The 13,663-nt window shown below is 24.4% G+C and overlaps 2 protein-coding genes across 2 annotated transcripts; one reads left to right on the top strand and one right to left on the bottom strand.

The window, feature by feature from the left end:
- Positions 1-673: 673 nt before the first annotated feature.
- Positions 674-4,774, top strand: LOC107161502 (dynactin subunit 2-like). The gene is made up of 8 exons (XM_089216893.1): positions 674-814; positions 1,174-1,263; positions 1,355-1,494; positions 1,564-1,675; positions 2,623-2,765; positions 2,912-3,131; positions 3,753-4,038; positions 4,581-4,774. The coding sequence occupies exons 1-8, from the start codon at positions 779-781 to the stop codon at positions 4,772-4,774; spliced, it is 1,221 nt and encodes a 406-aa protein (XP_089073019.1). The 5' UTR covers positions 674-778.
- A 1,639-nt stretch (positions 4,775-6,413) lies between these two features.
- LOC149060691 (uncharacterized) lies at positions 6,414-8,780 on the bottom strand. The gene is made up of 3 exons (XM_089216867.1): positions 8,684-8,780; positions 8,224-8,330; positions 6,414-7,431 (listed from the first exon to the last, which is right to left on the bottom strand). The coding sequence occupies exons 2-3, from the start codon at positions 8,298-8,300 to the stop codon at positions 6,510-6,512; spliced, it is 999 nt and encodes a 332-aa protein (XP_089072993.1). The 5' UTR covers positions 8,301-8,330; positions 8,684-8,780; the 3' UTR covers positions 6,414-6,509.
- Positions 8,781-13,663: the final 4,883 nt, after the last annotated feature.

The raw sequence follows: 13,663 nt of genomic DNA, 5'->3' as shown, positions 1-13,663 counted from the left end.
GATATTAGTTATTATTCAGTATAGGTAGGTAATTAATTATATTATAAGAAGACTGAAATGTTGTTCAATTAGTGGTGTTAACAACTCACAATAACAAAATATGATGGACGACAAATAAAATAAATATGATGGTATTGTATAAAGCAGTACAGCACAAGCAGTCATGGCTAAATAACATTTTGCATTTAGTCAAACAAGCATGCGATAAATTATGCTTAACCTTTTTCTTCGATGGCTACAACTGCTTTGATTAAAATGATTAAATATAATACGTTTGTTTTATCAATGGTAAATTGGTAATACAAATGTTTTTTTGTCTGGTAAGAATAATTTGGTTAAGGCCAAAAATGCATATTAGGTATTTATAGTAAATTGTACAATTATATATGCAATCACCATACGGAAACGGATAATTATTGCGATAGTGTATTTTCTTAACAATGGTATAATGGTTATAGGTCAATAAATTGTAAGCTCCACACAATCACATATGTTTTTGTCAGTTAAAGTTTATTTTATACATTTCGTTCTAAAAAAATATTTTTTATCAAAAATCTTACTAAATTTGAAATAAACAGAATATCATAATATGACTATCTATTATTTAATCTTATGAATAATAATTTGACTGATCTGTTAATTGTTGTTATCATTAAATAAATAAATAAATAATGTTATTGTAGCCTGTAGGTGACATAATAATAATTTGTTCCGAGGTTCCAAATAGGTAATGGTTAATATTGTTTATTTATTGCATTATTGACTTTTCGCACGAAATATGAATGATCCTAAAGATTCTCAATTTAATGGAACTGTAAGTATAGAACTTAATATTTTATTGTTGATTTCTTAGAAAACTCTAAAAATAATTTGCAATTTGTTAATATTTCAATTTACTTTAATAGATTATAATAATATTATATTATCAACATAATTTCGAAATGTTGAAGTACCTACCTACGCCTACCTATTTGTATAATATCCATATGGCATATATCCTATTAGGTATTTAGGCATAAACGTTTTGTAGTTGTTGATATCTATTTTGTTTTACATTTTATAAATTGGCTGGTTTGAACTATGTATTTTCTAATAAATCATGAATGATAATATTGTGGTTACTTAGTTTCACCATGATAAAATCATATTAATTTTTTTATTGTATTAATTTAGAGTAATTGGAAACCACGTTCCCATGAAAAATGGGGTACTCTTGCTACATTCAAAGATGATAAACTCATTTTAATGAAGTTCAATAATCTGGTAATAGTTATAATTTTTAAAATGTGTATAAATTGTAACTGATTATTATTCATCTAATTGTTAAGAATAATATAAATTTTCTTTAATTAAGGAAATTGAAGGTATTAATTCTAATATTCAAAGAAATGTACACAGACCTTATAAATATTTTGTGGATTCAAGTAATATTAACTTTTCTTCAGACACTTATGATAATGTTATTAAATCATATAAAATTAAACATAAGTTAAAGTAATTATTAACAACTATTTATATTATTTTATATACTTATATCGAATAAAATATCTTATATATTTATAGGAGTGAGTATTGGGAATTAGCTGCTAAAGGGGAACAAGAGACACCATTGCAAAAATATTATAGATTGAAGTTTGAAACCGAGGATTTTTTGATACAAGAATCTAATTTTCAAGTAGTTATTTTTTTATTATGAATTTTATATTTTATAAAAAATTTTTTCTATAAATCTCTATAGTATGATGTGTATAAAACCATTTAAGTAATATTTTAGATTCCAAACTATTGGCATGTACTTCTTAGTAGACATGTTATAAGAAATTATGAAATTCTATACAATACTTTTTATACATTGATAAACGATAATAAAATTAACCATTGTCTGATCATTAACATTTTAAAAATCAAACATTTTTGAGAGAATCATAAAAAAGTATTTAAAAATAATAAAGAAATATGGAACATTTTATATAAAATATTATATATTTTAGTGAATCTACTTAGAGTACATTTTTGCATTTAAAACTTAATACATACTTTAGAATTTAGATAATACTACTCATACAACTATTGTGTTATGTAATTTTTATAAATGTTTTGATTCAATTTAGGTATATATATATTTATAGTTTGTGTTTTTATATTGTGTAACATAAAAAAATATACATTTTTAAAAGATCTGAAACAAACTGTATGCGATTTGTGTTTTACCAATTTTGCTATTATTAATTTAAATTAATTAAATTAATTTGTCATAACTATCATTTAATTTTAGTATATATTTTCTAACTGTTTTAAAATATATTATCAACAAAATGACATCTTGAAAATTTAAAAATACATATTTGTACAAAAAAATGTTAATATTTTTTTGAATTTTTGAAAAAAAAAATTGAATTTCATACCATTCAATTGGAATTTCCATACTTATAAAGTTATAATTGTAAAAAGAACCACATTTAAATATATTTATTTCCCTCGGGCATGCTAAAGGTGATATTATGGACTTTTGGAACATATTGTACATCAAACAAATAAAATTACTTAACTACCTTTTAATGATAATTTATGATTAGATAGTTGTATGTAACTAAACTCTAGTTGATAGAATTTTGTTTTAAGGTAAATGAAACTAATGAAAATGAAAATCTATATGCTAATATTGGATTTCAAATACAAAATATATTGAGAAAATTATTTAAATACAGTGTTGATGGACAGTTACTTTTAGAAAGTCATGAAACTATTAACATTTTTAATTTACAGTAAGCCATTCTAAATTAATTTTTTTTAAAGATTATTATACATTTTTATTGGATCAATAAATTGTATAATGTATTGATAATTATCATTATGTAGTTATATACCAATTTCTCTTTAATTGCTTTTAATGTTTTATTTTTATTTTCAGACAGTACATAATTACCAAATTGTTAGAAAAATGTCATTGTTGCTTTGATAAAAAGCAGTTCATTGTTATTAATAATATTCCTAAAGTATTGAATATTAAAATAACACTTGAAAATTCAAAACCTAATGCATCAAAGAGTGTACAATTACTACAAATAGCACGATTAAAAGATCGTCTTCAAAAATTGGAAGTAATTATTGGATCTGAAAAATCAATTTTGGTAAGAAGTACTATACTTTTTTTAATATTAATAATTATTTTAAAGCTTAGGCTGAGTTATTATTTTTTGAATAATTTATAAAATATTTACTTAAAAATATATCTTATGCTTTTTAAATTAATTGTCAATAACTTTAAAGGTTTGTTTATATTTAACATAACATAGGTATGTACTATGTAGGTATCAAGAATAAAAATAGATCTATATTTTAACTTAACTGTTATATTTAAAATACAAAATTTCATATTTTGAAAACATTAGGTATAGATCATAACTTTTTTTTAATCAAAAAAAAAATTATATTAAATTGTTTTATTTAATAATAATATAATCAATGGCCTATGGCATAAAGTTCATACTTAACATTTTGGATTTTTTAGTTTTTTTCTTTTTGCAAATATTATTCAGTGTAAATCATATCATATTATACACCATGAAATTATGATTATAAAAACAATAAATTTTGAATGAGAATTATAAAACTAAGACAATTAAAATAGTTTCTAAAGATTTTTTTTCTGTAAAACATCTAACTGCCGACTAATTCTACCTACGTATCTTCGGATTCATGTACATAAGTAGAATTTCACCCCCTGCTTAAACTTTTAAAATGTTTTACAGACACGCTTAACTGGTAGCATTAACAGTGATGGATTGGTTGAAGCCGTTTGCATATTAAAGGGATTGTCCAAACTAATTTTACCTCAAGTTAATGTAATTGAATCCAGAGTTGTTTATTTATTACCCAAGTTAAAAAAAATTGCTTCAAATCGACTTGATCAAAATTTAGAAGTAGATAAAAAAACGAATACACTCTATGAAGCTATTTTAAAAGCAAGAAAAAAACCAAATTTGATACCACATGTTATACATAGAATGACTATATTAAATATGTTTCGTCTTAAAGGTAATGTATTAGTATTTTTTATTTAATCATGTATCTATATTTGTATTTTTAATGGTTAAGTTGACATATTTGTTAAATAAGCTTTAAATATTATTTTTAAAGAAACATTTTAATTTTATAAACTTCAAAATTAATTAACATTTTACGATTGAGATTTTAATTTTAATCTTAACAGTTTATATGGACATCTACACACACATATAATATATATATACACATCATCAACTAATTTCATTAATTGTGTTTCCAACATTCCAACCAATGAAAATATAAACAAAATTTAATATTTTTATAATTCTCTTGTCATTAAAATAATGGGTCATATAAAACTATCTAGTCTCAAGTTGTATATAATTATTAATTACAAAGTTTTGAGTTAATAACACAGCCTCAGGGGAGCATGATGTTATAAATGCAATTTATTGACCACAATTATGTTTAAAAAATTTTTTTTTGTTCAATTCTATTCAGTTTACACTACTCTACTTTGCTGTTTAATGTATATTGTTAATTTAAAAATTGATCTAAATGATTTGTTTTAGTTGAGACATTTGCCGTAACAATGAACAATCTTAGTACTCAATATTCAGAAACTTCTAAAACTCTCAAGAATAATGAACTATTAATTAATAATATTGAAATTTATATGACTAAACATTTAGCAAGTACAGTTTCTAATTTGCAATCTTTAAATGCTCAAATAGAAGTGTTTGCTGATCGATTGAAAAATATTTAAGAGTAATAAAATCTTTTTAAATCATCTAGTTCCATTTGATTCTTCACAATTTCATTACTTTTATTTATTTCAATTGTTAGATAGTATCAATATATATATATATATATATATATATATGAATCATATAATTGTATACGTCATGTATGTTTGAAAAATTTAATGCTAGTTATGATCTTTCATGTATTTTTTATCTTAATGAAAAATAAACTACGATAATTTTTTCCAAATAAAACAAGATAATTATTATTTGTGTAGTGTGTCATTGACATGTGAAAATATACCTATCCTCTGAATATAAATGCATAGATATTATATCATAGAAACAAATATGGCAGTATCTTATCACCAGAAACAAACAAAATAAAATACAAATGCTAGACTGCGATAATTGTAATACTAAGTAATAGAATGCCAGATGTGTCTTATGTGTAAAAATATTTCATTATTATTTAAGTTACTTATACATTTTTATCATTATACTATTATCTTGCATAGTTTACCATAATTCAATGAAATATTTGGTTATAATAAATTATAAATACAATTCTCTAATCATTATTCCAAATAAATTGTGTAAGATAGAGAATCTTGCTATTAAATATAACAATTAGTTTCAGATTTTAAGTGGGTGTTCTACAGTTGCATAATACTAATGTATTATTTATAACTACATATTTTCATTTTCAAACGTTTTGCAAAAAAACAAAATTATTTTTAAATATTTACACAACATAAATTTTCTGTACCTATTAGATAATAAACAATGATTATTTTTTTTATTGATTATTTAAATACATCTACACTAATATTTTATTGTTTATCATTTAATATTATATACTCTCTTGATATATTCTAATCAAAATAATATCAATATTTTTTGTAGGACATGAAAAATACAATGTGTGCGCTATTATATAGTATACTAATACAGCAGAGCCTCGATAGTCCGGACGAATTCAGACCGAGCATCGTCCGGATTATCGATTTTTCCGGATTACCGGGGGTTTTCAAAATTACCTACTCAAATTACTAAGATTTTATTTTGAATTTCACTATCTTTATATTTATTGCATTTTAAATTACAAGAATAATAATTAAATTAAATTAAAAACCTACTGTAGTCGGTAATTTTTTGTAAATAATACTTTTAATTTTAATTTCAAAAGCGAGTTCCCTTAATCAACGTACCAACAAAAGATCAGTGCTTTACATGTTCTCATCTTCCGCCCATTGTAATACAGTATTCAGTGCATTCACAGCTTTTGAAGGAGAAACTTTGAAAGAAGCATTGATTTATTATGTACCTACATACATGTATTAGTCTTTACTAGGAACAGTAGGCAATAAAAATGACGAAATTGTATTTGTCGATAACAATATTTTATAGATTAATTGGGTTGCAAGAATTCTCGTAAAATTTATTTACGAACAAATGGAATTTTGCCGTCCGGATTACCGCGTTCACCGGATCATCAGGGGTCCGGACTATTAAGGCTCTACTGTATAGTATTAATCAGTGGCAGTCAAATGATTGTGTCATGGGGGGGGGGGAGTATGTCTGATTTTTCAACATAAATGTTGCATATAAGTTATAAATAATCATTTAGACTTAAAAACAAGAAGTTCATCAAAAACAATATATTATACAATTTTAATTTATATTAATTTTTACAATTTATATTTTAACACATTTAACTATATTAAAATATTTTTAATATAAGTAAACTAAAAACTATCAAAATTTATAAATTATTTCAGGATAGCACAATGAAGTTTTAAAATGTTTAATTATATCAGTACGCTTAGGAAAGATTTTACCACAAATATCACATTCATACTTCCTTAATGTATTATTAATAATTGTGCTCTGTTCTTTGTTGCATATTAATCTATTTGGCTCAGATTTGTTATAATGATGGATATTTTCTTTTGATTGGCAATTGACAGTCTCATGTTTTATATTGTTTTTATTAAATGAATGCAAGTTATGTGCGATTGATGAAATAGTTAATTTGTCATCCTGGTTATTGTTTTGTTCTGTTTGGTAATCAACAGTTCCACATTTTTGTAATTCTTTAGTTTTAAGGTTATTTTCAATTGGATGCAAAAAATCTGCTATTGATGAAAGAGGTAATTCATAATCTTGATTTATGTCTAGTTCAATTTGATGATCAACTGTATCATATATTTTTGATCTACATTTTATTTTTTTATAGTCATGAATTGGGTGTACAAAATAATGTCCTTTTGATCGATGGGGTGATTTGTTATCCTGGTTATTGTTTTGTTCTGTTTGGTAATCAACAGTTCCACATTTTTGTAATTCTTTATTTTTAAGATTATTTTCAATTGGATGCAAAAAATCTGCTATTGATGAAAGAGGTAATTCATAATCTTGATTTATATCCATTTCAATTTGATGATCAACTGTATCATATATTTTTGATCTACATTTTATTTTTTTATAGTCTTGAATTGGGTGTACAAAATAATGTCCTTTTGATCGATGGGGTGATTTGTTACCCTGTTTAATTTTTTGTTTTGTTAGGCAGTCAGCAGTTTTACATTTTCTAATGTCACTTCTTTTAATTTTATAATTATTAAGCAGGTGCCCAAAATCTGATATTGATGAAAGAGGCAATTCATTATCCGAATCACTATAATTTGAACATAATATTAAATTGATAATTATTAAATAGATTAAATATTTAAAAGGAGCGCCATTTGGAAGAAAAGAAATGTGTATATTTGTCAACTTTTTGTTTTTTCTACTATGTAATGAATGTCGAGAGTTTTTTTTTTATATTTAAGGTTTATCCAATAATTTTTAGTGTATTATAATCAGTTGGGGATATTATATTTATGTGAAATATCATAAAATAAAAATGCTCATATCTTCTCTCGAAATTAAAATATTGAATAAAAAACTGACATTTAAGCATAAATATGCTTCTTATCTAACAAAAATTTGGTATACCACACATTTGTAAGATAGAGATGACAAGTGCATGAGAAGCATTCACTTAAACATAGTACATTTATTATTGACTAAATAGGTAATTTACTTATTACCAATATATGTTACATTATAATTATTAGTTATATTTATTGTATTCACATAGATAATACATTACACATCACACTAGACATTTGACTGACATGAAGTAGTTGTAAAGTGACAAATAAAGAAGAAAATTTGACTTACTTTAAAACTAGCTTACTTAACTATTTAACACATTCATGGAGTTGGTAATTAAATGCACTTCAAATTAGTCAATGTTACAATTAAACTAAAAGTGTTTGTTAAAGTCTCCTATAAGGTATACGTGTAATGATATTAAAATCTTTTCAATCCAAGTGTTCTTAAATATCTTATGCAATAAGATGGATTAGTTTGTTTACCTAAATTGAAATGGCGCCCCGAAATTGAGAATTATGCTGAAACTTACTCATCAAGATCAGAAATATCATTCAAATTGTCTCTCCAATTAACTGTATAATGATTATTCACAGTAGAGCTGAACATCGTCACTTATTCAATGCAGTTTCAGATGAACTAAAATGTAAATATAAATTATTCATTATACCTAAGTAATTCAATTTCTTTTTAAAATAATATTAATATCATGTTAGTAAAAAAAAAATTAATATTGTAATACTGATATCAATCACAAATCATTTGATATCAATTAATATAAAGTATACCTATATCAACTTGTATTTAATATAAAATCATTAACAATAATGTCAAATTATAATTATAAAATAAGAAATATTTTATTTTTAAGTCTTACATTAACTCGAAACGTTCTTAAAATAAGTATCATATCAAAACTTTTATTATCATTATTTAATTTGAATATAATTTATGTTACCATAGATGATTTTAATATCTGAATGGGAATTTACCATTTGATTTTTATCCAAACATTGAAGAAATTTGTTAGGCTAAACCGGCTTGAAGAAAAACGCATCAGGATTCAGCATGTTTGCAGTCCAACTCCACGATACTGAATACATCATGATAATGTAGTTCATTATCAGGTTACAGGTTGTCATAATACATTTTTTTATTCAGTTGCCAGTTGGACCACGAACTAAGATATTATATTATTATTTATTAAGTGTACATCAGTGGCGTAGCGAACCAACCATGTTTTTCAGAAGTAACTGCTTCTGGTTTCTGGGGGTGGTGGTACCTGACCCGTGGATGAGTAAGTGGTTATGTACATGTATGCAAAAAATTTATAAAGTTATGTTGTATAGGTATTTTGTAATCCAAGTATAGACGTATGACGTGTAGTTAGGGGGCTGAAAGCGCTCTGTTTCTAAGGACTAAGGAGTAAACGATAGGGAATTAGTTTATCAGTTGAAGTCGTTTAGTGCTGTTGTGTATGTAGTATTTTAAAAATTTGTGTGAGTAACCACCGCGCCACCATCACTATCAGCATATTTAACAACGTTGGGATATTCATTATAATATCCGGGAACAATTTTTTTGATATATTTTATATTCTGAACGAAGTGATGAATGTATTGATTTTAATTGGAATTATGAATGAAAATAAAATAATAATAAATATACAAAGATAAAAAAACTGCTATAGGTATATTATAAGACGTGATAGATACCGTTGATTATAAATACTAGTATTTATAACCAATGGTGATGCTGATGCTATACACTGAAAAAAAAACCTTGGTAATTTCATTGTTGGAATGACAAATTCATATCAAAAATAATTTTGATATGAAAAATAGTAAAATAGTTATATAACTGACATCAATTAAAAATCCATATTTTATTAAAAATTATTTCGTACATTACTTTGTACCATCTCCCCGTTTAAGTAAAAAAAATAGTAGGGGTACGCAAAAAAAATAAAAATAGTAGGGGATCTCCGTCTCTCCGCTCCCACCCACACCATAAAAAAAATCGTGCTCTGTACATGCACTATAACAAGTAAATGACAATGAAGTGAAAAAAAAATATGAGAATGTGAGTTAGGCTCTGCTATACACTATACAGTAGGTGTGATTAAAATGATTATAATACCAATCCATAAAATAGCAGAGGTAAAATATGTAAATGATAATAATATTTAAAATACACGTATAAATACAATAATTATAATTGGCATAAAATGTAAGTTGTCAAAAATGGTAATATAGTATAAAATTATAATTGTAATTAAATATATATAAATTATAAAGATATTATAGGTATTGCAATTTGTAACATAAAAAAAATGTATAAAATGATAAGTAAAATTTATAAAAATAATATGAATAGGCAGATATAATAAAATAATAAAAACAATAATTATAATTACACTTATACACATCTAAAATTAAGCACTCTGTTAAAATATTCTCTTTGTACGTTGTACCAGTTGAGCTATTATTTTTATACTTGGATTGTTACTTACCTATTTACCTCCTCCATTTTACGGATTGGTATTATAAACCTGAATTTAAAATATGTCAGAGTATCCGCCACCGGTATATTAGTTTGTGAGCAAATGACAAATGGTACATTTGGTTGAGGGTATAAATGGTATATTTTAAAATGCAAAAAACAGCCGTTGATGGAAACTAGTCAACAACCGGCCTGTATGCCTTATATTATATATTTACAAAGTATTTTATGATAATATTGTAATTAAAGTAATTTATTATAGTATTATAGGTAGATTGCAATCATTTTCCCCTAAAAACTTGCATTAAAATGTAAAATATAATACAATTATAAAATATAAAAATGTATGTATGTTAAATGTTTCAAGTATCACCACACAAATATACAAATATTATTGTAAAAGAAATTGTACCTATGCAGCATTTGCAGTCTAAGTATTTACATATTTTTAAATTTTAACAATAACAACTTATGGAGGAACTTGTATAAAATTGTCAAGCTTTTTAACCTACCAACATTTTGAGCTGTTATCTTATACATCTAATAAAGTAATGTTACACTGGCACTCAGAATTTGTAATGCCGTTTTCCGTGGCACTGATGTGGTTACAAATTTTTTTTTGCGGTTACAAAATGTTACATTATAAATAACATAATACCAAACAGTTTTCAAGTCGAAATTTTAATTATTTAATGTTTGGGGTGCTGGGGTAACGTTTCCCTGGCACCCGGAACTTGTAACGCCATTTTCCGGGGCACCGATGTGGTTACAAAATTTTTTTTTGCGGTTACAAAATGTTACATAATAAATTACGTGGGATGTCAAGAATATATTTTTTCATAACAATTTTAAGTTTATTGTTTTCCACAAAAAGTGAGAATATTATCATAAAACTTTTATCATTGGTATGAGTACTGTTTATTTAATTACATTTCCCTCTATTTTGATGGGAGACAGTACATTATAGCCATCATTCACTACAAGTTACGACCATGAATATTAAAGATAAGGATATCAAACTTCTATAAATAGCCACTCGTTTATAAAGTGACTTGATAAAAATCGTACGGTTATTCTGCCACTAGGATAGCGTTTTTCACTAGGGGGGCTACGTAGTACGTTTTACAATTACAACATGTAATATAATAGGGTTAATATACGTTTTTTAAATTAAATTTGATTTATTATTCCTTAAAAATGGGAGAGAAAAAGTGGAAAGAAGCATTATGAATCATTTTTAAAAAATTGGATCGTGTTTGTTCTAATCATTTTAAAGAAGAAAATAGCATCATTAGTACCTGTATAAAGTTCAGGCAAAGGTAACTGTAAATATTTATTACATAGATTAAAATCTATCCAAATAGTGAATAATTATAATTTAACAAATAATAAATATTATTTATGACGAAAGACCCGATTAAATAAGTTAATGAACAGGTAAAAATCTCACTAGCTGTCGGTCTTACTAGACATTGTAAGAACGTCCCTAAGATATGTCTGAAACAATTACGATTAAAATCTGGTACAGTACCGTCCATCAGCTCCATCACACTTGATCTTACCCAATTTGTAAATGTTAGGTAGTAGTTTTATTATATAGCATGTAAGCCTTAAGGCTTAAAGTTACCACATAAAATGAAATCAACATAAATATATTAAGTATATTATACATTTTTATAATTAATATAATAATATATTATAATATGATTCTGTAGATTTTTAAAACTTTTAATACCTTCCAACGTTTATTGTCAATAGAACGGTCTATTAATATTGTAAGTCGTGAATTGCAAGGGCCCGTTCCTAAAAGGATAAAGATTATTAAATTTATTGGAGTTAAGTCTTAGTTGGGTAAATAGTATTTATTTATATATATTTTATTTTATTTTTTAATTATCATTATAATTTAATGTTATTAGATAGGTATATAAATAAAAATATAATTACACACATTGAATGTGAAAAGCTCGCGAATAGCTTAAAACATGAGTATGGTCAAGTTGTTGCTCCAGAACCAGATCTTGTGAATTTGAACAGGAGAGGGTTTTTAACACATTTAAATAAAAATGCATACATGATATTAAAATTAATTTAAATATATTTTGAAAAACATGCAGATATTCACCAAATGTATTTTAAGATACATGATTATTATGAAGAATTCTTTAGTAAGACGTAAAACTCACATCTCAGTATAGTGAATACTGAATACAAGGGTAATGTAATTAATAATAGGTATACTCAACATGTACATAGCCAAAATAATGTGAGTGTTCATACATCAAATATTCAACGAACCAAAAAAATAAAAATAGAATTAATATAAACAAAATCTCTAAATTAATGATTACATAAAGTTGTATTAATAATATTTTAAAATATAATTTAACCATATTTTTTAAATACCTATTTTTATATTTTGTTAGTTAATTTTTAAACTATTTTAATTATTATAAAAATGTATATGGTCTTCTTTTTCACATTTTTGTTTAATGTTCGATTGTTCAAACGTAGAGATATAAAAAAGGTATTTTTGGCCAACAATATTGATATTGTGATTTACTTTTCGTTTTTTCGAAATCAATATCAAATTAAATGTTATTGATATAAAGCAATAATTTTAAAATCCAATATATTATATAAGTATTATTTAATATTATTAATATTACATAGCAGTAATAATAATTATTAATAGCAGTAATAGCTATTAGATATCAGGTGTTATCATAAATATTTAACTTCACTTTTGGAACATAACTTATAGTAATAAGATAAAAATATAAAGTCGTTTATTTAATATTATATAGCAGTAATAATAATTTTTAATAGCAGTAATAGCTATTAGATACCAGGTGTTATTATAAATATTTAACTTCACTTTTGGAACATAACTTATAGTAATAAGATAAAAATATAAAGTCGTTTTCTATATATTTTTATTAAAACGACTGTACTTGGTGCCAGTAAGTAGATAATTCCTATACATTCAATTTAGTTTCGATTATTCTTTCGTAGTTGAAGGTAATATGTGTAATTCATTTAATATTACCTACAAAAGTTTAATGTCGATAACATAAAATATAAATATTTTAGTATTTTCCATGTATATATCAAAAACATTGATTTCAACTTGAAATTAATAATTTATCAGCAACAAACCGTTGATAAATGAATACAATTTAAAGGTAAAATCCAGAATGGTTTTAAAATAATTTTAATTTAGTGAAGTTGTGAGACTTATCAGTTTTGACATTTGATTATGTATAAGTCAAATATGAATGAAATAAATTGCAAACAGTATATAGTATTTTTGGTCTAAATGTCTATGCATTCATGTTCACGTTAAAACTTTTTATTTATTTATTTATTCCACAAGAAAATAACAATTTGTTGATAAAATTTGTGTGGGAGAACTTATTTCACAATTTGCTATAGAATATTGAAAATGTAAGATAGTTAGAATGATAAAA

This window comes from Diuraphis noxia, unplaced genomic scaffold, assembly GCF_037042655.1.
Source record: "Diuraphis noxia isolate RWA-SAM2 unplaced genomic scaffold, SU_Dnox_SAM2 contig0001, whole genome shotgun sequence".
In the NCBI taxonomy this organism is placed as follows: Eukaryota; Metazoa; Arthropoda; class Insecta; order Hemiptera; family Aphididae; genus Diuraphis; species Diuraphis noxia.
This window is presented reverse-complemented; position numbering and strand designations above follow the sequence as displayed.

Bases quoted from the DNA above. Each gene is read 5' to 3' on its own strand.
- LOC107161502 (XM_089216893.1), top strand. From the start codon at position 779: ATGAATGATCCTAAAGATTCTCAATTTAATGGAACT. The intron at 1,676-2,622 runs GTAGTTATTTTT...TTTTGTTTTAAG, and splicing joins TACAAGAATCTAATTTTCAA to GTAAATGAAACTAATGAAAA. The intron at 4,039-4,580 runs GTAATGTATTAG...GATTTGTTTTAG, and splicing joins AAATATGTTTCGTCTTAAAG to TTGAGACATTTGCCGTAACA.
- LOC149060691 (XM_089216867.1), bottom strand. From the start codon at position 8,300: ATGTTCAGCTCTACTGTGAATAATCATTATACAGTTAATTGGAGAGAC. The intron at 7,432-8,223 runs GTAAGTTTCAGC...TTCAAATTATAG, and splicing joins GATATTTCTGATCTTGATGA to TGATTCGGATAATGAATTGC.